The sequence below is a fragment of the Catharus ustulatus genome, chromosome 8 (genome assembly GCF_009819885.2).
Source record: "Catharus ustulatus isolate bCatUst1 chromosome 8, bCatUst1.pri.v2, whole genome shotgun sequence".
NCBI lineage: Eukaryota > Metazoa > Chordata > Aves > Passeriformes > Turdidae > Catharus > Catharus ustulatus.
Window position 1 is genome coordinate 27,701,894 of NC_046228.1, and position 25,570 is coordinate 27,727,463.

The 25,570-nt window shown below is 38.9% G+C and overlaps 1 protein-coding gene across 2 annotated transcripts in view; it reads left to right on the top strand.

Annotated features, from left to right (window-relative positions):
* GRID1 (glutamate ionotropic receptor delta type subunit 1) overlaps positions 1-25,570 on the top strand; it is a 488,806-nt gene that overhangs the window by 186,920 nt on the left and 276,316 nt on the right. For both annotated transcript variants that reach the window (XM_033065524.2, XM_033065523.1), the window contains exon 3: positions 8,774-9,058. In XM_033065524.2, the coding sequence (XP_032921415.1) occupies positions 8,774-9,058 (285 nt within the window). The remainder of the gene's footprint in view (positions 1-8,773; positions 9,059-25,570) is intronic.

Here is a 25,570-nt window from a genome sequence, read left to right on the forward strand (position 1 = left end):
GCTTAGGCTGGTGCTCATCCCTCCTGCTTTCGCTTAAGGTGTGATGCAAAGGTGAAGAGTTTAAGCCTCCCCCCAAATGGAAGTTTCTGTTGACCCTATTTGTGCATAGATATCTTTAGACAGGCAAGCAGGGCTAATGTGTTCCTTGGTTATCAATGCTGCTCCAAATCCAAATGTGTTCCTCAACACCAAAGAATGGGAGGTTTCATCAGCTTATCTGTAATCACCCTGTTTGTCTGCTTTTTGTAGATGGCAGGAGAGTGTTTTCCTTTTGTGCGTGCTCAGACTGAGCCTGAGCCACACTGACATTAAAATAATACTCAACATGCACAAGTAAAATAGTCCCAAAGGAGGCAACAAAGTCAGGCATCCCTGCAGAATGCTAACAAGGATGTAAAAAATACCTTTGTGTCATTGGCTTGTCAGGAAAGGCTGGGGAAAAAAGCAGAGGGTGAGAAAGTGCAGCTCATTCTGTGTTGAAGGGCAAAAGAAAACATAATTATTGAAGAACTTGCAAAGAACAGAGATCAAATATGCAGTGTTCAGAAAAGCAGTTATGTCCCGTGAATAATTGAGATGGTTTGCAGTTAATTCTACCTCAGAACTAGTGTTGAAGGGGAAAAAGAAAAAAAAGTCAAAACTGATTCAGTTCTACCTAGTGCCTTAAAATAGTGTTGATGCCATTGTGATTAATGTGTAGTTTTGTAGAACCATGCACCATTCAAAATTACCAGAAATGCTTATTCACATTTTTAATCATGCCAAACTACAATTCCAAGAGCAAGTCCTCACTAATGGAGTTACATTTTGTTGAGAAAACACAAGTACAGTTATTCTGCAGAATTTTGGCACCATGAAATTTCTATTTAGCTGCTTTAAGGATCTTTTTATTATTAATTGAGAAAGCTACAAAAGGTATAAATTCTGGGAGGTTGCACATCCTTAACCACTCACAATGCTAAATTGTTTTTTTAAAACATTTAAATACTTTAAGTACCTACATTATGCAATCTTTCCTAGTGTGGTCTTCTAGATCCACCCAACAGCAAAACCAATAGTAGAAATCAACTCTAAAGCAGTTAGAAGGCTGTTTGTGCTCTCAGAGACTCTTACCTTCTTAGGAGGAGCTAGAGAGCAGTATCAGAGCTGTCTTTTGGAAAAACAAGGCCATCTCTTATCTTCACTAGTGCTCTCAATTAATGCACTTTTATCAGTGGAGTGGCTTTTTGCCGATTTCACGGCAATAGCTTTTCTACACAAAATGCAGCGTGTTCAGTGAAGATTAACCCAAAAACCTTACTTGGAAAACAACTGGTGCATTTGTTGACCACTTGATGGCATCACTCAGTTGTGAAGAAACTAAACTGAGTTATCAGTAGAGCAGTGTGTTACTTGCACTTGGTGTTTTATTTTGACCATCAAAGGGTGAAAGGAGTTATTAATACACTCCCATAAATTAAATGAATGCCACAACTCTAGTTTTCATTCTCTGTTGTATATTACCTACCCTTCTGGAATGATGTCTTTGTCTGCATAAATGCAAGCAGAAGAGTGGTCTAGACTGCTGCTCTTCATGCTCCTGGTTAATTTTTCAAGGATGGCAGTCAGTGGTTTACTGGGTTAGTGCTGACACAAAGAATGTTGTCCTGCACAGAAACTGGCTTTTTGGTTCATCTTTCCAGTGATATTCCTTTAAATCTCCAATTGTTACAGTTAATAAGAATGCTAGGAAAAGGATTTATGCCATTTTGGTGTTCATCATAGGTCCTATAAAATGAAAGCATTTTGCAACCTTCATACCAAAAGCTGTCTGTGTGTGTGCCAGCCAACAATGAGAGTGTACTGAAAATGCTGAGCCAAGGGGGTAATGGAGCAAACAAGGCACAGTGGCAATTATTTAGATGTAAAGGACACTTCTGGTAATGCCAGGGGAGCTCTGAGAGTTTATACATGCTGAGAATTGGCCCACAAGACATCAGGTTGTAAATCATAGAGTTGAAAGGAAGCTGGAGATCTAAAAACTGCTTCTCTTGAGCAGTGACAAGGCCCCTGTCAGCCCCTGAACCTGGAGGGATGGAGCCAGCTACTGACCCCAGCAACTTACTCCCTTATTGCTCCTCCTTGAATAATGGAAAAACAATAGAAAGACTACCCAAAAATTGGGGGATGACCTTTAGAAGCAATTTTCTAAGTTTTTTTTGCTAAACATTTTAAAATCTTCATGTTTTCCTTGCTTTTGAGATGTTTATCAGATGCTGCTTTGTCAGATATATTGACATAATGTTTATTTGAACTCTTATGTGCACACATGAATGTATGAATTACTGTACACCTGTCCTGCCCTTTCTCAGATACAGAAGGAGGGAGGGAATATTTATTGTTCTCAAACATTTTATCCAAAAGATAGACACAGCTAAGTTGAGGTATTTTGGTGCTTTGGTTGGCTTGATTTTCCTTTTTATTTATTTTATTATTCATTTATTTATTTTTAATCAAACCACAGAGGAGAAATTGTGAATTTTCTTTCTTGTTCTGAGATATATTTTGTTTTGATAATGGAGTAGGAAATATCCATCCTGACTAACATATAAGGTGTTACAGCAAAAAAAGTACTTCATAAAATGTTTTTGCTGTCTGCCTTTATCTTTTCTTTGTATTAGTCATTATGTGACAAGTAACTATAGCTTTGTGTAGATTTCATAATAAAAATAATAAATTCTGTTATTTGTAGAAGCATAGTGTAAGTACAGAACATAATGGTTAAGAAATCCTACAGAAATGAAACAAAGAAAAATATGTTTATTGCTGAGTATCCAAAGAAAGAACAACTGTATACCATGTCATTAAGTGCAAATGATGCAAACTCATTATGAATTGCCTTCCTCAGTTAAGGAAAGAAGCTGAAGAGTAAAAAATGTCATAAAATGTGAAGCAAGAAATATATTACTCTTCAGGCAACCCCAATTAGTGAAGAATGAGGTTCAGTGAGTGCTCAGATAACTAATTTTAATGTTGTTCTTAATACACCAATAATAGGAGAATCTTTGGATAAATCAATATTTTAATGGAGGCAGTCTCAGTGACATAGATGAGATTATTCTATAATTTTTTTCTGCCTGATCAGCTGGTTTTGCACAAAAGCATTAAACTTCAAGGCCTTTTGAGGCCCAAAGAGAAGTAAAATGTAAATAGATAATAGTCTTTTGCCATTTTTCTGGATGACTGAATTAACTGTGGGCCTGTGCCCAACTTCGTGGAAGTTTCTCATGTACTACAGCAGGAATATTCAGGTTTTACTTAGGTATGTGTGAAAACATATCTGTGGTTTGTGCTATTTTGGCTTTATCTGGAAGAATTGTATCATCATCCTCTTGAGTTTCTAATATTGCTTGGTGGATGCAGTCTTTCTGCTTGCATCATTGTCTTTTCTATCTCATTTCAGTGTTCTAACAAACCTTCCAGAAGGACTTTTTCAATTTAATTTGAGAATACCTCTGTGGGTGTGTTTCTCACAGACCTTACACCTTGATTCAGGCACAGTTTTCCTAACTGATACATTTTTATCTCTGTATTCTTGGTTGCTCTAGTGTTTCACCCCAAAATTTTACATGTCTCTGTTTATCTATAAATTGACTAATGAACTGAACTGCTAATTAAATTTTATACCCATAAATAATACAATAGTTGATTTGTATATAGCACATTGCATTCTGCATCTGCCTGCTAGTTCAGTTGGTAGATCTGCTATCTATGCTTTTTCAGTAGATATTACAGGCCTTGATAATCTCATGGAATATTAGGATTTATGTTCCCAAAACCAGAGTTTTTTCCCCAGAATCTGCTGTATTCTCTAGACTTTTAGTGACAATTTCTTTTCCCTACTGGTTTTCAAAGATAAATAATGTGAAAAATTAGTTTTCTGCCAGATTGACTTGAGGCAGTAGTACTGAGGCAAGCATGAAGTCCCTTGTCTCAGCAGGAAGGTGGCTTTCAAACCTAATCACAGACACTTAAGTGCCAACTTAGTTAATCACTTCATTGCAGAGTAATACAGCGTGTCTGAAGTTATCTTCCTTCCTTTAAAAATCTTTCCAAGCAGAAAGGCAACAGCCTCTCAATTTTCAGACAGTGATTTTTTAAAAAATCTAAGTTATTTGTGATTTGGATGATTCTCTATTTGCAGTGCAGTAAAGAGTTCCTAAGGGTTAGTCAAACTGAAAGAGAAGGAAAAAATTCAACTAAAAACTTGAAGAGGATTTATTAAATATGAAAGGGTGTCCAGAGTGGGCAGGATGGTGATGCCCAGAAGTGAGAGACAGAAAGATATTGAAGTCTGAAGAGGCAGTGTGAATGCCAGTAGGTGGATATATTGTTAGAGCTGAAATTACACTGGCAGATACTCTACTGATAATGGAAGAAACAAAGGGACAACTTTCTACCCTTTTCTGATAATAGGAAATCGCTGAAAGAGAGGCTGAGAGATGGTTATGTTGTCACATTGCCAGGAGCAAGATAAGTTTCTCTTGGAGTATTTTAATCCCCAGTGGTTTGGAGAGAGAGGTATTTAATTACAGAGGTCTGAGATCAAGCTCTTAATGCAAATATCCCCATGAAGATGGTGCCAAATCAGGATTTTGCCATCTACACCTGACTTCAGAACTAGGAAGTACAGGAAGCAGTGGTAGAAATGCAAGACCTGAAGGATGATGGCAGCAAAGTAGAAATCTTGCATTGTCTCAGGTGCCGTGAGGAGTCCTGCTGATGAGAAATGTCCTGTGGATAAGGCCAAGTCTGAAAATTAATAGCTTCTTTTTCATGCTTAAGTGTGGTCTTAATGGAATGTATGTGGAGTTAGAGATGTGGGTCACAGAATGAGAGAGTTTTGTATATATTGCTATGATGTGAGAGTAAAATTAGAGGCAATAGATGGAGAAGAAAGCAGTGTCTTGTGAAACACCGATGGAAATCATCGTTCAAGATGTAGAATACCAAGCAGATGTGTAAAAGGGCATCTCTGAAAGCAGACTTCAAAACAATAGGTTAGGAGAGATACTTCACCAGAACAATTACAAACAGGGTTAATCAATAATTCGGAAAACTTAAATGAAATCCAACAATAAGCTTGAGAGATGGTCTGTTGATGGAGGCCAACGCTGAACAAGTACCATGACCTGATTTAATTGGCTAAAATAGATTAATGAAGATTTATTCTAAGGTCTGATGGTGTTCATGTTTTCATCATGTTAGACTGCACCTTTCTTACTCTATGGTTTGTACAATGTTGGTATCTTCTTAAAATGAAGTTTGATGCTGATAAAGTAATTCTCAGCATGGTTAACTAATATCTATTTCTGTTTAAATGGTAGTAAAATCTGGGGCAGGATTACCAGAACATTTCTGTCTTTTCATCTGTGAAAGAAATACTTTAAAAACCTTATTTCTTAAAACTTGTCTAAAGAAAGATATCTGCAACATAAATGAATATGGAAGCATTTTAGGTATAAGAATATTAAATGTATACTACCATAACTATAGTAGGTGAAGTTCACTGAAGTTCTCAAGGTGTTTTGATTCCCCTTTCCCTTATGTTGTTGGTAGTTTGATGTGGACCAAAACATTTCAAATCAAATGTATTCAGCTTATAAGAAAATTAAGATTCAGGGTTAAGAAATTTTTATGTAAAAATTTCATGTTCTTTTGAATTCTTCTGAAACTGCAACTGATAGACAGGATTAGCCATTTACTCAGTCCTGGAGTCAAGGATATTTGGTTGTTGCTGCAAATCTATATCTATTGTGAAGTTAAACAGAAAATTGCATCTTTTTTCTAATGTTAGTTTTCTGTGCAAGAAATTGTAGGAATTTGGGGGAAATCCTTAAAATAAAATTTAAAAAAAGTGGTCCACCAGAGTTTTCTCCCTAGATTGTATAATCCTTGAATGTTCCCTTGCTAAGGAATTTTGAGATGCCTTAAGAGCTAATGAGTTTTTTAATGGAGTCTTATGTTGTTGTTCCCCATTGTGTTACTCATGTAAAAAGTAATACCTTCCTTCTTTATGTGCTGAAAGCTTATTCTCACCCTTTAATGCAGTAATTGTGGAGAGGCTGAACTTCTTGGAATCCATTGTATTTTTGTGTAATAACAATCTTCTATTAGAAATGACATGATCTGTTTCACATTCTGTAATTTGACTAAAGAAAGCAATTCAGAAAACATGAAACCTTTTTTTTCCTTTAGTCATTCCAGTTTTTATTGCCTGCAATCTCAAACCAGAGAGGCAAGAGGAGCACACACTTACTAAGTAGCATATGCTTTCAGGCAGAACATAATCAATCGACAAAAATATCAGAATGTGGAAGCATATTGACTAATTCTTCAATCTAACCCATGGACACAAACTACAAAACACTGTGAGAATGCCTCAGCTGAAATGGTCTTTGAGCTATTTCAGCTGTGTTTGGTGGGCTGCGCTGGGCGATAAGGAGGCCCATTTGCTGTGATCTGTTGCCTCTCTGGTCTTTCTGCTGCTCATAAGCAGCAGCTTTTGATTATTGCCAGTCACTGAATGAAGGTTCTTCCTGTTATACAACTGGTGATCAGCTCTGAATTGCACAAATAAGTGACTTTCTGAATGCAACCTCCCATCAGAAAGGGCTTTGTTTTTTGTCTCCTTCTGTCTGGTTTGCAAGTAAATTGTTCTGCCACAGCCCCGTGTGGTTTGCTGCTCTCACCCTTGGTGACAGCAAAGCTTGCTGGCTGGTGATCTCTGCAGGGGTTTATGGCTCAGCTCTGCTGTTCTCTCCCTCTGTTCTCACTTCTCTGTTCCCTCCCCTACTGTGACTAAATAAATTACCTGTATGACATGTTCAGTTTTCTCTGGCAAGAAGCCTGGGAAATCAAATCTGTTCCCGAACCTGGGTCTTCCATTTGGCAAATACAATGCCTCCCTGCTGTTAAATCAGGTCAGCTCTCAAGAAAAACAAAGAACAATTTCATATAACTATAATCAACACAGAGTAAATTTAGATAATGCAGCTGACATATGTTTATTGTAAAGACCATCAAGGAAATAATTTTAAAAGCTCTTCATCTTTGTTGCATCAGGATACATGTTGAACACTCTGTGCACAGAGAAGATCAAACATTTTCTTTGTTATCTCATATCAAAGTGAAATACATCTATTTTCTGTCTGGTCTAAGAAGATTTTTGGTGGAGTGGTTCATTGCTTGTGTGAGAAACAGTTATGTATTTAATTATGGAAGCTTTATGTAATTAATATTAATTAATACTTAACTGTTAATTACTATTAATTATTATAACCTACTTCCTTTGACTTTCTGGTCTCTGAAAGTGGAAGTATACTTAAAAGTGTTTGGAGGAGGATAAATAGATGCTTTTAATAGATTGTGTTCTCTTTTCTGCCTTTCCACCAGAGCTGAGGCAGCAGGTCAGTGGCAGTGTGGCTGCAGGTCACCTGCTGCCACCAGCCCTGACATGGCCCTTGTTCCCCAGTTTCTGCTGTCTCCTTGTTGAGGGAAGAACCAGCATAGGCAGCCTCCCCTCTCCAGCTGGAAACTGAATTTCGTGCTCAGCTCTGTGTGTCCCAGGGGGCTCTGAATTGCACCCCAGACGCTCGTGCAGACTGCACATAGTGTGGAGAATCTCCAGTCCCCTCCTGTCTGGCTTTTCCTCTGGGCAGGCTGCGCTTGGGCAGGTGCTTGCTGGGGTCAGAAACAGCTGCTGAACCCCTGAGCTTGCCCCCAGCCCTCTTCAAAGGTGGAACAGGCACTTCCTGGGGAGCCCCAGGGCTGGTACCAGCCTTCCTACAAGGGTCTCCTGTGCTGAGCTCTCAGGGCTGACTTGGCTGCCACTTACTCACAAGAGTTTGTAAAAATTGGCATCTCTGTTATGGTCTTACACAGTCTTCTCTTCTTCTTGCTGACTGAATAGCTGCTGAGGGCCCTGGCTGGAAATATTTTCTAACTGCAGCTGAAGATCAGGTTACCTTGTCTGGAGAAGTCCTGGGAAGACCATGCCATGTGGGGTGTCCTGAGCAGCAGAGCAGACTGCCCAGGCCTCTCCATGGTCTATGTTTTGAACTCAGCTCGAGAATAATGCTTCATTCTCAAAAACAGATGGGGTCAAATGCATATTCTGCATTTTTAAATGATTCATGTTTTTCCAGATCTTTTTAAGGGATAGCTACAGTGTTGCTAATAATTGTTTAGTCATTCATGAGTTGTCTTGGTTCTAAAGAATGCCTTTGTTGTTTCTTCACTTCTCTGAGACACACAGTGAATGTTTTTTTATCAATTTAAAAAATCCTTCAAAACTCTGCTGTATGAGGCAAATCCTTGGAATGGAAATTGCTCTTTATTGTCTGAAATCTTCATCCAATGTACCAAGCAGGGATTAAGGGTTAAAGCAATGAAGTGAGTTTAAAAATATTGGAATTCAGTGCCTGCATGCACCAGGACTGACCTGAAACAAGGGCCATAATCTCCATCCACATCAGCTGCTGTCTCAAGGACTGACAGTAGTTATGTTATCTGTCCTCAACTTTGGCATATCAGGACAGATTGCAGACACATCTCCTACTGTAAAGGTACAGGACTTACCTCTGAAAGGCATCAGCTGATAGTGTAATATAAATCATTTCAGCCCTGTGTTGACAGCAAGGGCAAAACCTTCCTCGTTCCCTTCTTAGCATCTAGGTTTGCCAAAGGGCTTGCTGAGCTCATTAAACTCTGCGTTATGTCTTGTCTTCTGCAGCCTGCGACCTGATGACCCTGGGGATCCTGGCGCTGGTGACATCGACGGGCTGCGCGTCGGCCAACGCGCTGCAGTCGCTGACGGATGCCATGCACATCCCGCACCTGTTCGTGCAGCGCAGCACGGGCGGCTCCCCGCGCACGGCCTGCCAGCTCAACCCCAGCCTGGAGGACGAGGAGTACACGCTGGCTGCACGCCCGCCCGTGCGCCTCAACGACGTCATGCTCAAGCTGGTCACTGAACTGCGCTGGCAGAAGTTCATCGTCTTCTACGACAGCGATTACGGTAAGGGAACGGCGGCGTTTCTGCGTTGCGTGCGTTTCTTCGTTATGTTTCTTCATAACTGGGAGGTGGGGAGCGAAACATTACGGGAAGGGTGGAATATGACTTGCTGGGTTTTTCACTGAGGAAGAAAGTGTTTCAAGTGGATGCAGGTCTTTGTCTTGAAGGAAAGGTTGCAGTGAAGACTAGTTCTCAGGCAAGGAGCAAAGTTGCTTAGCAACACCTACCCAGACAGACAAAGTTGGACTCATCTCACACTTTTTCAGTGAAATATTAATCAAGGGTTGACATCGATCAGCAGGGGTCACCTAGGTGTGCAAGGAAGTTCAGCATGGTCTCTACTTGTTCCAGAAAGCACTTTCAAAGCTGAGTACTGTTCTCTTTAAAAACTAATTTTCACAATAACTTTTTTCACATACTTCCTCACACTGTTCTCTATCTGGACTAAATTTCACAGTAATATTCCTGGTATTAAACTGAAAAGTAGAGTTAGCATTTTCACTAAATCTCATGCATTTCCTTCAGCAAAATTCTTACTTTTCCACAAGCTGAAACCTGTGGAAAAGGAGTGTCTGCCCAGGTACCTTATGATAGACATAAAGAATAATAAAACCCCAAATCCCTCATTGTGCCAGGTTCTCAGAGGGAAAGGGAACTTGTATGCTTCTTTTTTATATTTTCCCCCACCCCAGCTCAACTGATATGAGCACCATTCCATATGTTTAACTCGTGGTATATGCAGCACTCCTGTCTTATGATATAGGACCTGTAATGAGGAAAATAAATTTCCTTTTGTATGTTTTAAAACTCTGCTAACACTTCTGCTTTAAAATGTGATGCATAGTCTTTTGACATGGAGATTTAACATGAACAGAATATAAAAAGAAAACTTAAGGTTAAATCACTGTATCAAAAATAATCTGATGTATGTCTATGCATGTAGTTTAGATTTTATGTGTCTTCCACCATTGCAAAATAAATCTGTATTTGCATTCTCCCTATATACAGTCAGATTTTTAGTGTTAAATCAGAGAGAAATAGCATCTTTGGTTTCACACTTTAGTTAGTCATGGTTTAAAAATCCCCAAAAATCCAACAAATGAACAAAGGAAAAAACAACAATCCTGAGTGTAAAAAAATTTTTAAAGTCTTGGGTGTAGATTTCTCTTCTCAGTTGCTAGATAGTAATTTTCTAGTTTTTTTAACAGGAACACTGAAGATTATGAGGGAGGTTTTAAGTAGGTAATCAACTGAGACTGTAACATCCTTTTAATGACATAGAATTGTTTTAAGCATGAGAGGACTTCCATGATGCTTGTAGAGCTAATCTGTAAACTCAAAAATCTAGTAATCCAGCAAATAAACTGTCCTGTAATTACTGTCCTCTGTAATGCTGGAACAGTGAACGCTTTGAAAGCAGAAGTCACAAGGTACATGGTAGGTGCCCTTTTGGTGGCCTTGTGGTAGTGATGAGAAGGTTGCTCTTTAGCAGGGAATTATGTTTGGAGAGTCAAAATTCTTCTAACAGTTATTCCAAAAATGAAAGGGGGGAAAAATCTTATTAGCATGTCTTAGAAAAACCCCAGATGCTCAGTGTGCAAACTGCTATTGTCTATTTTCCTTACTGACTAGCCTGCTTACTGAACTATGGTATCCCTTATATCCCTTATGCATCTGTGTTTCTTTGTCTTTTTTTTTTTTTTTTAAGCCAAGACTTAACATCTCCGTAGCAAATCCTGAAACCCTTAATTCACATACCTCTAAATTCAGTTATGGTCAAATTTATCTTTTCTGTTTGGCACAGGCTGTATCAGTAAGACATTAAGGTTATGGAAGAGAGCCACAGGCATTCTGCCCCTTCCAGTTAGGAGTATGGTGAGCATTGCAGCTGCCCCTGTGCTCTTTCCTTCTCCTCATGGATGTGCCATCCATCTTATGCTAATTCCACTAGAATAATTTTTTTCATAAGAATTTGGTGGGAGGTGTTCCCATAAAGAAACCAACTGAACCTTGCCAGATCTTGGTGTGGATCGGTGAACAGAGGATAAATAACTCCCTTCTCAGGATATTGCATGCTGAGCTCCAAAACAAACACCTGGCTCCCAGGACATGGCTCAGCACTGAGCTCCACAGAACCCTACTTCTGCTTCTCCAGCAGCGCTTGCCTGCCCAATGGGCAGGACTTCTTTGTTGGCCATGATGAGGCAGGTGATGAATTTGTGACTACAGAGAATTTCCAGCACTGGGCTTTTGCCATCTTTTATAATAAGTGGTCCTTCTCTGCCTGGTCTCTGAAAGTTGTACCATTCCTCTGAGTAGTGTTTTAATTTGTTCATTTGTGGATCTCTAAAAGCCCTTGGTGTCCTCCTTGTGGAAACTGACAGATTTTCTGAAGACAAAAATAGCACAATTTAAAGAAGTCCCACTTTAGAGCATTCCTGTGTTACATTGAAGCTAAACATTATTTATTGAAGTTGTTACTTGTCCCTTCTCTGACACACATTTTGAATTATAATTTCTGTGGAAAAGTAACAAACATGGCCGTTAGAACTACAGAGTAGTTTCTGAACAGCCTAACAAACCCCTAATGTTCTTGTGGCTATAATAAAATATGCCTTGTTTTACACTGAAATGACAGATAAAAATGTATGCATGACTTCAGGGAAGAGATATGGTTCTTTACAGCAAAATGCCTTAAAGTCTACAACAAGAATGTCTTGAATTGCAATACAGGATGTGACCAAAAGTATCTATTCTATCATCATCTGTTGAGACCAGGTGGGGCAGTGATCCTTATCTCCATGGGAGTTATTCTGCTAATGGACCATCCATCCACTGCCCAGGTGGAGCATTGTTCTTTATTTTTTCACAAGGTGTCCTTCCTCCAGGGAGTTATCTTCTGCTAATGGCCCATTGAGTCCCACTGTATGACTGATAAAATTACTTCATCCCATTGGAAGTTGCTCCAGCCAGGGGGAAGAGCCCAACATTTCTTACCAAGATAAAATCTGAGGTTTTGGGACAGCAGGGGAGCCCTTTTTCAGCTGGACTCCAGAGGAAAACCGGACCTTTCCCCATCATCACTGGACCTTCAGAGGGAAACTGCACCTTCTACAGGAGCACTGCTCCAACTGAATCACATCTGTCACTGCAGGAGGATGCAGCCACCATTTAATGGGACTGCTACCAACACCCTGCCTGACGGGGTGTCAGGTTGTACTCTATGTCAGGGTTTGGAGTTTGTTTGTAGTACTGTGTTTCTATTTTAATTTTTCTAGTAAAGAACTGTTATTCCTAATTCCCATATCTTTGCCTGAGAGCCCTTTAATTTCTAAACTATAATAATTTGGAGAGAGGGAGTTTACATTCTCCATTTCAAAGAGAGACTCCTGCCTTTCTTAGCAGACACCTGTCCTCCAAACCAGGACAAAGAAGTTGAGAGTTTCCTACTGAGCTGTACCAGTTAGGGGTAAGGCTGGTTGATAATTATCCATTCAGTTCCCCTGTACTTACATAAGAAAAGATATGAGTTAATACAGATATTGCATCTTCATGATTTAGCCCTTGTTTTTCCCCTTCTCTCATTTATGGTTTCTGTGTGGTTTCAGAAGATGCACAGAAACCTGCTCCCCATTGACCACACTGGGAGGTTGCTGTTGCTGAGACTGACCTTCATATTTTGATGAAAAAAAAAAAATCTGCTCCTAAGTTTACCAGTGGCTCTCAGATGGTGCTCTGTGGAACCACGTCTACTCAGTTCTAAAAGAACTTGCAAGAGAAGTCCAATCTGTTGTGTCATCCTAAGAGACTTTAGCTGTTCTGATATGTTTTGAATTACATTTTCCTCTACAAGATCATCTTTTGTGCCTCTACATATACTGCAACAATGTACACAGGCCTTCTGGGAATGTTTTATGTTGCTGACCTTCTGGATGAAGAAGCATCAGTAATCAAATTTTCTGACAGAAAAATTGGTGGTGGGACAAGTTTCATAAAGAATCTTACCAAGCTGTAAAATGACTATCAGTTAAAAGCAGTGGGTGCCACCCACCAGAAGATGAGGTTGGGAAATAAACAGTTTAAACTGCTTCTAGGGTGAGCAAATAAACAGATGTGTGGTTAGATTTGAGGAGGGTTTTGGAGGCTAGATATGAAAATGAAAACCATGAAGACTATTAAGTAATATTTCTGAAGAGAAATGTGAGTAATATCTATTTTTTCACTAGATTAACCTTACTACTGAAAAACATTTTTTATCTCTGTAGTTAGATAAGGTCTCTGCTTTTCTTCATATATGTCCGCATATCTATGTTACAAAATGCAAGGTAAAATAGGGGTGTTTTATGAGTCCACTTTGTCAGCAAAAATTATATTACACCTGTGAAAAGTAGCTGTAATATTTTATTCTTAAGTTTTGGTGTCAATAAATTAGTGTTGTCCACTGAAGAAAAGTATTGTATAGAAGTTTTACAGAAGAAACTTCTGAAGAGCATTTGGCCTTCCAAACCTATATATGAAACTTGGTTCCTACGTGAGAAAAACCCCAAGACCACAGTTACTGATTTCTAATTCCCACCTCCATCTGCCCCACCCCCATGATTAGAAGTCTCCTTTTTCATTGATGCTGCACTAACTTTGAATTATACTTGATCAATCTTGCTATATGGAATGAACTTTTCGATATGACTGATTTTGTGGGAAGCTGTGTTTCCCACAACAACTACGTGGCAGTTTCATTTCCGAGTCCTGACCGTCAAGGGCCTCAGCTGTGATTGTAAATTACAGGAATTGTGCTATTAATAATTTTACAAGATATTGGTCCTGGAATGGTCTGTCTTTTGTCAAGATCCCTTTGTGCAGGCTGCTACCCTTGCATTTATTTAATTTGCAGAGGAGTATAGTAATGAAAATTGAGAAATGCATGCTTTTGCACAGGCCATGTGGAACTCTGCAAATCACTTGTGATGTGAAACATTGACTGGCACAACAAAAAAAGAAGCAATGCAGAACATTTGCATATGTTCTACATTCACCTTACCTGCTTTAAGTTTTCTTTTATCCTTGTCTGTTTATAACATAAGTTATCTTTTGCTTTCTGTGTCATAATTTCAGCTGTCAGACAACCACTTCTACATCACTGGGGCTGCCATATTTCCAGTGAGCATGCCTTGCTTAATGTAAATACAGGCAATCTGACACCTGAGGTGTTGAGCCAACTGCACATGTGTTGGTAGGTGCCTGTTCAGCAAATCTGACACTACCAGAAAGTGTCTGACTTTTCCTGCATGAGCTGGGTTGATAGAGTTTGCATGTGTTATTAAAAATACCTGTTTTTTTTCCCATTGGTTGGTGCATCCCAGCTGGAACTGTTGTGGAGAAGCTTGAATTGAGATTGCAGTTTTCATAGTAAGATACATAGATTTTAGCAGCAAAATGTGACTTCTTTATGCTCTTCAGCCTGCAACAGCACTCACTTAGGGAGGGAATCCTCAGACATCTCTGCATTGATGCTGCTGCGTGAGGTGGTAAAGAGGAAGGATAGACTGGGGTTAAGCACCTTTTCACCCAACAAGGAATCATTTGAGTATTTATTCTACACAATTTCTGCATTACCTAGTTATTCAGACATAACTGCATACTGGATGTGTAGTTTCCAGACTAATATAAAATCTACCTGGAAAAAATGAAGAATTTCCTGTAAAAAGTTTGTGTCTTTTAATGTATGATGATCATTGCAGCTGCAGAGGACGCCAGGAAAGAAAGAATTCAGCCAGGTTGTCAAAGTCCAACAGGGAATTTGTGATACCATGGGGTAGAGAAAAAAATTTGACCTTTTGACTTTTACATTGAATTTGATCTGGAAGCTATTGAAGAAATGGCATTATGTTCCCATACTTATCCTTGAATCACTTTTCTGACTGTAGCAGCACTTAAAGTAATTGGTCTGCTTAAATTAAGCATGGATTTTTGTCATTTGTGATGGTATTTCTTTTTATTTAGTAATGCATCACAGTATATAACACCAAATGTAATTAAAGAAAGTCGATTTCACTTCAAATTATTACTTATACGTTACTTTTAGTACTTTGTTTTTTAAGGTATTTGGGTGTGTGTGCTAATAGCAGCAGTAAGATTTCCCCCTCTCTAGCTCCCCATAATTCCTAGCAAGGTATGGGAGCATGGACTGAGAAACATCATTTCCCGTAAATGCTTCCAGGGCAATGCCTGATGTGATATACAAATGATCTTGGAAGTTAAAGGTACAACCTTTATTCTCCTGTAAAGTTCAGTGGTAGCAAAAACCAGTCAGAGATCTCTGGACCAAGAGTTTGAGCAGTTTCAGGCATCTTGTCTCACTCACAAATTCAAGGCAAGTTCAGGAAATAATTCTGAGCTTTCAAATAGTTTGAAAAATGTTTTGCCAAGAGATAATGCAAGATCTTTTGAAAAATTGAAAATCCCCTTGACTAACACTTTCAGAACAGAAGGTTTGCACTCTGTATTCAAAATAGATACTTTTAAAATCACTTTATCTTAAAAGACTTCAGACTTCAGTCTCTATCTAGGTGGATGCTCATGAGAAAGGGAAATGAAAGCCATTATTAGAAGCAGTTTTCCACCAGTTTTTCAGCTCAGTCATCTGGTCAAAAGTGATTCTTGATCTAGTCCTGAAAGCTCTCGTTGTTAATTCTTGACTGTCTCTTTTTTCAACTCTGTTTCATTTTAGAGACCAGTGTTCAGGCTCAGCTTTGTAGAAACTAGGGGCTATTGGTGATTCTGTTCCCCGCCCACCCCTTTTATATTCTGTAACAGAGTAATACAACACACACTGTTTAGAGAAAGGGCAGACTTCAGCAGCATGGAACCAGCAGGTGCAAATTAATTCATTTTGAAGACAGAGGTCTTTGAAAAGTGTAGATGTCATCGTTAGAAGTTCTTGACTTTCCTTAACTGATGATAGATCAAATCTCTTGAGTTTAGACTGATGACATGAAGCTAAACAGTTTCTTCAGGTGTGTGAAAAGGACAAGGAGAAATGTAAGGGTGATTTGGTGTACTTGAGCAGAGAATCTGAGGACTCCATTCGAGAAGAGTCTCTTTAGTTCTGATTTGTTAGAGACTGAATGTTTACCAATCCACTTAGAAATTGTTTGATAAAAGCATAGTTGGAAATTGAACAGAAAGGTAGAAGTTTGTCCTGGAGGATCTATGGAGTGCTTCAGGCAGGGACATAATTTTGAGAAAATATCTTCAGATATCTCAATTTGCAATGAGCTTTGAACAAGTCCCCAATCCCTACTGGCTTTCATGAAAGCATCTGTGTGTATACATATATATGCAAACATACACACACACATATATATGGATAGATTTAAATACAGAAATATACACAAATAGATATTTATGTATGAATTTCAAGAAAAATTGTAAAGGCACGTGTGTATTTATATATATGCATGTGTGCACACCTGTGTGTAAATGTGTGCATGAGTCTATACACAGAATCAAAGAAACCTATTTCCTCTGCTCCCTTTGTGCCTTTGTCCAGTCCCCCAGTAATCTTTCTGATGCTACTATGGGCAGGACTTCTTTGGGTTCTTCCCTGTTTGGAGGCTAATTCTGGTTTGTTTTACCCAGTTAAGAGTTGATGTGGCTTCCCATCACTTCTGTTTTCCTCATTGAGACAGAAATCCCATTCCTTCTCCTTCTTGCATTTCTTGTGTTAAGATCCCATGATTTATTTATTTATTTTTCTTATGGCTAAACCATTTTGTGGGTTTGCTGGCTTTCTTCAGCACCCTGTCCAAATAATTTTTAATGTCTAGCTAGCTGTCTACAGCTGCATAAATTTCACTTCCAAGCCAGAGACATGCAAAAGGGGGCAGAATTTTGCTCTTCATTGATTTGTGCTGTGTGGGCCTTTTATGCCTTCTGCATTTACCTTCTCATGTATTTAATGTTTGGACCTGGTGCTCTGGCGGTTATTTTAAGAGTAATTTCAATCATTTTAGGAGAAAATGCATCATTAGACTGTAAAAATTAAATGAAAAGCAGAGGAAAAAATGCTTCAAAGTTTGGATTTTTCAGAGTCAGATCCCATTACCAATGTAATCTGAATGTCTGAGTTCTACTGGAGAGTGATTTAATATTCGTAATCTTATAGCATTTCTTTAAGTAGAAATAATGCATTCTTTTTTTGTGTTCAAATTGAGTAAATAGGATTAGTCTCAGTACTGAGGAACATTGAGTCCTACAGAGATCCTTTTTTAGTATGGGATATTTTGTTTTAGTGTCTCTTGGTTTAGCAGCCAAGAGTCAAATAGACTCTTACAAAACCATACAGGAGAATTATAGAGGGCTTCAAGAAAGAGACAAAGATTGAGCTGGGACATCCCTAGCAATAATTTCATTGATTATTCGCTGTGATGGGAGACCGCTATATGGCAACAGCTACTGTCACTGTTTGGAGACAGAAGTTGAGTTCGTCAATTTGGAATGTCTTATGGGGTCAGGAACTATTGACAGTCCCCACTTCATTGAATCATTTAGATTGGAAAAGACTTTTAAGATCATAAAGTTCAGATATTAACCATGTCCCTAAGTGCCATGTCTACAGGTCTTTTAAATGCCTCTGGGGATGGTGACTCCACCAGCTCCACTGCTTCTCTGGGCAGCCTGTTCTGGAGCTTGATGACCCTTTCATTGCAGAGGTTTTTCCCAATATCCAATCTAAACCTCCTCTCATCCAACTTGAGGCCATTTCCCCTTGTCCTATCACTTGTTACCTGGTAGAAGAGATGGACCCCCACCTGGTACAATCTCCTTTCAGGTATTTGTAGGGAGAGAGGAGGTCTCCCCGAGCCTCCTTTTCTCCAGGCTAGACACTCACAGCTCCTGAGGTGCTCCTCATAGCACTTGTGCTCAGGACTCTTCACCAGCTGTGTAGTCCTGTAAGCACTGCACAATGTCACTCAAGGTCACCTGTTCCATGGCCTTCCCTGGCATCTTCCCAGCACCCTGCCTCATCCATCAGCAGCATTCAAACCTTTGGGTGGATAAATCTTCAGCTATTGCATAGCAGATGAGAAAGGGAATTCAGGAGAGTGATTCAATGCTGGTGTGTGCTATGGCAGGCTTGAATTTCATTTCCAAAGTCAGAGTGATTTCCTCTGCTCTGCTTCTAGCCACTGTTTTCTTATATCAACAACAATCTCTTCTAGCAAAGCATGCATGGGGAGTTAGGAAAATAAAGAAACTGTGCAATAGAAGAATGGTTGTGATGTTTATACCAAAAGACCAAGCAATATCCAGTGCCTGAAGTTTAAAATGCCTTCCTTGCATAGTGTGCCATAACTCACTGCTCTCACTTGTCCTAATGCAATTTCTCAGTAATTCTCAAAGACATTTTGCCTTGGCCCACCTGTATTAATATTTGACATTGCCATTAACAGGAATTAAGACATATCACATCTTCCAAAAGCTGTATAATAACGTCAAGGGAACTATGTTAAGAAAGGAATAACCCATTAACTAGAACCAACATTTCTCTGTAATCACCTTTCTCCTTCAAATGACAGAATCTTTACAGGAAGGAACTGTCATTTATTTTTGTCATAGGGACAATAATCCCTCCTGTTGTGGAAGAATAAAGGTCAAATTCTGGCATTGTATTCATGAGTCAGCACAGTCTGAGCACCAACACCTAACTGGACACCCCACCAGCCCCTTGTGGTGCAATAGAAATCTTGGCTGAAGGAACAGCACTGTGCTTTTATTTTCAGTGAAGATTTTTCCTGTTGCTCTGCATTAAGGATGCTTTGTAATGATTACCTTATGTATAGAAGCATATATGAGTGCATCAAATTATTTAAAAGTAGTTTGGACCACCTAAAGTGCACTATCCCTATTTAGCAAGGAGCATTTGGTGACATACTGTGGCTTTGCTGTATAAAAAGTATCTGTGGGAGTCTTTGTGGTGCTGTATATCTTTTATTCTCTCTCATCTTATGCAGCCATATAAGTCTGGACAAGCTGTAATTAAGTGAAACAATATATTATGGTACTAAAATAGGAATAACAAGGGCAGCCTTGCAATGGGAAGGGTGGGAGGCAAGGAAAGTGGAACATTTAAAATGCTGGATTATTGGCCAATTAATGGGTTTGACTGAGTGCTCATGACAGGTGTATTTAAGTTTTCTTTCTCTCAAAAACTAATTAAATAATTGGAAAGAAAAAAAATTCCAAATGGTGGTAGAAGAAGAACCTGCAAGCCCTGTGACGAGTTTGGCAAGTCCAGCAACCCCCAGTAACCACATACTGGCTTCAGGGAGATGTGACCTTGGTGTAATGGCAGTGATGGCACTAGGGGTTGGAAATGCCTTTGGGGGGAACCTCAGATCATCCTCTTTTTGTTTGGATTCCTATTATATAACCAGCTTCCTTTGGATCTGGTTTGGATAGAAAGTTAACAAATTAGGGGCAAGTGAAATCTGGAATGTTTTTTGGTTATGCCAGAGAACGGTAAGACATTTAGAGTCTCTTCAAATGGGTGCATCAGAAAGATGTTTGATGGTTTATAATGTGCTGTGATTGAATAAAAAACCAGCCAACCAGTTAGTAAAGTGGCAAGATAGAAAACTACAAAGTTAGCAGTGAGATTTATCTGTTTCCCTTCATGGGCTTAGCTGTAGTAAAGATGGTAGAAGGGCTAAATTTCACTAATTCAGCAACTCCACTGCACTTTATTAAAAAAAAAAAGAAACACCAAAAAAAACCACAAAACCCAACAAAATAACCAGTGTAAAAATTACCTAAACCTTCACTTTTGGGGGGAAGAAGAAAAGGAACATTATTTTTAAGACTGAGACCGATTTTCTTTTTTAAGTTAAAGAATATGCACTAAGCTGGTTTTAATAATAAAGATTTAAAAATTGTTACTTTCTTTCTCTCGAATTATGTAAGAGCTGATGTACCACTAACTTGAAAATAAGTGAAAAGTCTCCTTGAAACCTAGCTGTTTTTCTAAATTCTATATGTTTAGGAAATATAGGTGATAAAGGCAAGCGAGAGCTCCAAACTCCTCCTGCTGTGCAGAAGGTTGCACTGTGAACTTAACTGCAGACTCTTAGCAAAGAACCAACCTAAGCAACAGCAGGTCCTTGCTTAGGTTTGACACCAGGACCTTCCAGAACAAAAGGATCTTAGAGAACATTGAAGGGAACCAAAAGGTTTAATTAGACGTTGTTAAACATGAGGTAATCTAAACATCAGACACAAAGTCACAGGACTCGTGAATGCTGCAGCTCAGGAAAGGGTTTGTTCCTAATGTTTCAGTGTTTAATCCCTTTTGTGGGCTAATTAACCTTCTGTGTTTCATCTTCCTCAGCTGATGTCAGGAAGATTGATTGTTATTTTTATATTGTATCGTGAATTGGAATGGAGTAAACCATCTCTACAAGAGTTCCAAAAACCTGACTCTACAGTAGTTATTGTGCTGGTTTAGGATCTGCTAAAAATATTTCAATTTAATAATGGTTAATGCAAGATCTAACTTTCTCTTGTTCACATATTTAAATTCCTCTGAATCTGGACTTTTGTTTGGGACTTCATGAAATTTTTAAATCACTTTATAGTTAAACCAAACAAATTTGAGACCCTTCTGCTGCAGAGGGGCTGGCAGTGCCACCCGAGGGAAAAGAACGTCCTTACAAAACTAATAATCACCTCAGGCAGGGGGTGAGTACTTGAGGAGCTCTGACTCTTTGCAGGAGAGAATTGTATTTTCAACCAGGTTTTTAATATTGATATATGAAGAAGGATTACCCTTCCTGTCTAGCAAAACAATAGCTGATTAGATATTTGGTTTTTAATAATGATGAAAGTTAGACAATCATTTGGGGATTCTGAATGATTGTTTTGAAAACAAAAAGCCTAGTTGAATTTCCTCCTAGTTGTGGTCACTGTTGCTTTTCAAGTACTGCTTCTGCAGACATCTGTAGAGACATGTTTTTTGTCATGGATTGATTAGAAAATGAGGAGGTAAGAATACCTATGGTTTTTGCATGTGAGTGGGAGTGATTTTGGAGATGTTTAGATCAACATGCTCCTGAATGTTATTTGTGTTACCAATCTAACAAAAAAAATTGATAAAAAATATTGATTTTAGTATTCTCTTTAGCAGAACACACTAACCAAAAAAAGCAGCTAAATACTTTTTTCCCTTAATAATGATTTAAAGACTGGAAATTGGCAAGCAAAAGGAGACCTGTGGGGATATATGCAAATAGCTTTGTTTTCCCATATGTCTTGGGTGGGAGGATGGCTGCTTTCTATTTAGCTAATTCTTTATGTGTTAAAGAGATGTGGCGTTAGGGGAAAATATCTTTATTTATTTAAAGGAAAAAACTAAAGACTCAGATAATGATCTGAAAGAAGTATTTTAAACATCTAATGTTTATTTGCTGTTAATTACTGTGGTAATTGTATAGAAGTGATAATGTGTGATGTTAATTCCTAGTTTATTTATTTGAAACATGTTAATGTTTCAAACACAAGCAAGTGTTTCATTAGAAAATCTTGTGTGGGATGTAGCCATGTTGTCAGACACCAGACTCTGCCCACAGCCTGTCTCATGGTGGGGTGTCTCTTACAGAACTTGACTTACTGATATGAAATATCATATGTTTAAAATAAAGCCCAAACAGTCATTCAGCTTAAAGACCACAGAAGCTGGCAAGGTGCTTCATCTCTATGCTTTGAACTTCAATTACCAAGGTGAGTAGTTGGAGTTTCAGAGAGATGACCAATTTTTATTAGCTTTTAAAACAATCTTAAAGCTTGGTCTACAGATTGTTTTGCCTTCTGAATACAATTTTACCAAGACCTTTTTGGAAAATGTGATAAGACTTAATTTTACTGAAATTTAAGGCACTCTTCCATATATCAGTTTAACCTGTCCTGTGACTGCAGGCCGTCATGGAGAAGGATTTATAAATACTCCTTCCATGCACAATTGCATGTACACGTCCTCATCAATCATAAACCTGATCCCATGTGTTGATCAGACTTTAATGCATCTTGTTCTTATCAATCAGTGTAATTTGCACTTGGCCTTTGTCAGTCAGGTTTACACTTGTGGCCCATAACCTTCTGGTCACCACATGGTTTGCAGCAGCAAGCAGTGTTCACATCCCTGTGGCTTTTCCACAGCGCTTCTGTTCAAAATGTTCAGGTCACAGGTTGTGTGTGTGTGGTTTAGATTTGTTTGCTTTCTTATAAGTGGCAAACACTTATCACAAAGGAGGTTAATGGCTGTGGGGAGGGTTGAGCTGAAGTCCTGCCCCTAATGTTTCTTACCAAAATGGCAGTAACAGGAACCAGACTAAAATCTAGTAGTTCACACCTTTCATGTGAATCCTTTCAGAGAAAAGGTGGTGTGCCCCACTTAGTCATAAGTTTTGAAAAAAGACTCTGATTATTGATTCATAATAGGTGTTGTATTTCTTAGCCACTGCCTTCTCTCTTTGACACCTTGACCCAAAGGGCTTAATTAGGCAAGAGATTATTGAACCAGTGGGGATTTTTTTCTGAACTACAAGTTTCAGGAGGGAGCCTCACTGTTCTTGCAGGCAGTTTGGTTCTCCATGGAGAGGAGGAGTGGGTGAGGAGTTAGATCAGTACTTAGTAAGTCCGAAGTGGCTTTTGTGTTCATTTGTGGTCCATCTGACAGCTGTGCACTTTGCAGTTAGTGTTTCTATTAAAGACACAGGCTTTGTCTGTCTGCTGCTTCACACAGCAATGGGGAAATGGCACCATCCCTATTAGAGGTAATTGGTAAAAAGCCATAACTACTGTCACACTATGCACTGAGGCTTAAATCTCCCTTTACTTGCTGAGGCTGCAAGTCAGAGTCTTGGAAATTATTTGCTTTTCTCCCTTTGTAATCGCATGCTGCTTCTGAGGCCTCAATGGATTGCAAGTTGTGAGGTCGGGGTTATTATTCTGTCATTCTCTTGTGAGCTGTCTCTCATGGTGGGAAGAGCTGTGGAATTTGGGCAACATTAATTGGGGGTTAATCAGGAGCTGGTTGTCTTCCTTCCTTGCAATCTTCACACTTGGGGACACAACAGCTGCCTGTACAGTGTCACGACAGTTGATAAAGCAGAGCCAGCTCTTTGGGAGAGCTCTGTTGATTTTTGTGTCTGTCCTTACACCTGCTACTGAGTCTGATTGCTGATGTAAAGGATGGAAGAAAAACACATGAAACACACAGGAACATATGTGCTGAGACTATTTCAAGGGGGCATTTTTTGTTTGTATTCATGTCCTCATGCTGACACCAGGTGTTGTCACTTACTCCTCTACGTATGTGTGTATGTATATGTACAAATGTGTCCATCTATGTAAATGAAGAGCAATGACAGTTTGTGCTTGTCTTGATAAATGTCACTTACCTGGAACCTGTGATTAGAAATTGAGCTTTAAATACAGAAGTAGCATAAAATAGAAAAAAAGGTGGAAATAGGAGTTTGTTTTGGTACCATTTAGACATATGAAAAAAGGTTTCTTTCTGGGAAAAAATACAAATTTTTTTGGTGTTTTCTTGGATTTTTTTTGTTTCATTATTTTGTTTGTTTGATTTTTGTTTGGGTTTTTTTCAAATCAGCATCTAGCTTTTCAGACTCCCAAGCAAGTCAGTTTTATGAAGTTGGAAGGTAGGAACTAATGCACAGCACTCAGTTTTTGTAGGAACATACCTTCATCAAAACTGCACAATTTTTTGTGCCATTTCCTTTGTGTGCACAAGCTCGAGTGTGAGGTGTGTGTATCATCTTTGAAAGTGCACATGTTAAAGAACCAACACTGGTAATGAGTGAGTCCTGCCTGCAGTTGTTAGAGCTATAAAGGTTTTGAAGTGGCAACTTGGTTTCCAGGTAACCCTGTTAGCTTCGTTTACCATTTTGCTTTTCAGATTTAATTTGTTGTGTTTGGTGTGTCCTGAAGAGTGAGTGGTTTTGGCAAGGTCAGGTTATGTAGGTAATGTGATGTTGATTTGCAAACGCCAAGTATGTGGCAAACCTAGAGGAGTTTGTGTGTTTAAGTGCTGTGAGCTGACTGCCTCTTAATATTTTCTTCTCTTGCTTTTCCTTCTCTTTCTCTGGTGTATCAGATGGAAAGTGTAAGATTTCCATCACACCCCACAGTGTGTGCCAGGCAGTCTGTTGTCAGGGGCTTCCTGAGGTAATGCTGCCTTCAGCATACGCTGGGTGCATGAAGTGTCTTGTCCCTGCCACCTCCCTGTGCAGTCAACACTCTGTTATTAGTGTATGATACAAACTGGGAAGTGCAAGGAAATCCATGTTAGCATCCGTGCTTAGGCTTTGCTGAGAGCTTCTGAGAACTGAGTCTGATAGATGTGGTGTTGGAAACTAGCTCCATTAGCTCTGTGCATATTATAATTAAAGTCAGACAAGCTGATAAATATTGGAGATGGTTGGCTGTAAATCCTGATGATAGTCAAGGTAAAATATGTTCTAACTTAGATGATACTGAAGTAAAATTACCCGAAGGACTTGTCTCAAGGACAAATTCAACTTCTTTTTAAGGATTAACATATCTGCTAAGTTAAATTAAAATATAAAAATCAGTCGTTCACACTGTTAAGATGTTTGAAATTGTGAGAGCATAGAATATTTTAGGGTGAATTTAATCACATTTTGAAGGACTTCAACCTGAATGTCCTTATGTTAGAAGAATGAGTGCTTGGGAGACCATGGAGAGACATTTGCTTTGCTGCACTGGTCTTCCTGTTTAAACACTCTTCTTTACTGTTGGAAGCTTAAAATGATTGATAATAAAGCCCTCCTCAATTTTGTTTCTGCCATATGTAGTGTTTGATATTGCTATTAAGGCAAGTGGCAAAAGGTATACAGGCCTGAAGAGATGTAAGTAATACAGCAGTGAGGCTTTCTAAGTTAGTTCCCATTCCCTGAGGTATTTTAATAATTGAGAGCTTGTTTCTGCTTTCCGGTGTGTATTAAAATGGTAATAATTGCATTATCTCAGTCCTATCATGCCATATTAATTTTGAGTTTTCATTGTATTGGTCTCTGTTTCATTGTACCCAGATGCTTATGTGGCAAACATTATGACTGGAAGGTAATTCTGCCTTAGGCAATGCTCTTTTTCTCTAATGTCCTTGTATACAGAGGATTGAAAGTTTAATATATGTTTAAACCTAGAGGATTCCTGCATGAAAGTGGTAGTTGTCTTTTGAGAGTGGGATATGTATAGATAACAAGCGTTTAATTCATCTACTTATTTTCTTCTCATGATTAAATGTTTTCTTTCAATTGAAGATGTCTCTCAGTGAAAGGGGGAAGAAGGACAGCAGGAGAGTAGGGTTGCTATTTTTGTGTCTGTTGATTTTAGAGTGTATTGGGATTGGAATTGTTTCATAGCACGATGGAGGATGGTTTGTTTATTAGGATCTTCTGAACAGCATTATCCCTGGAC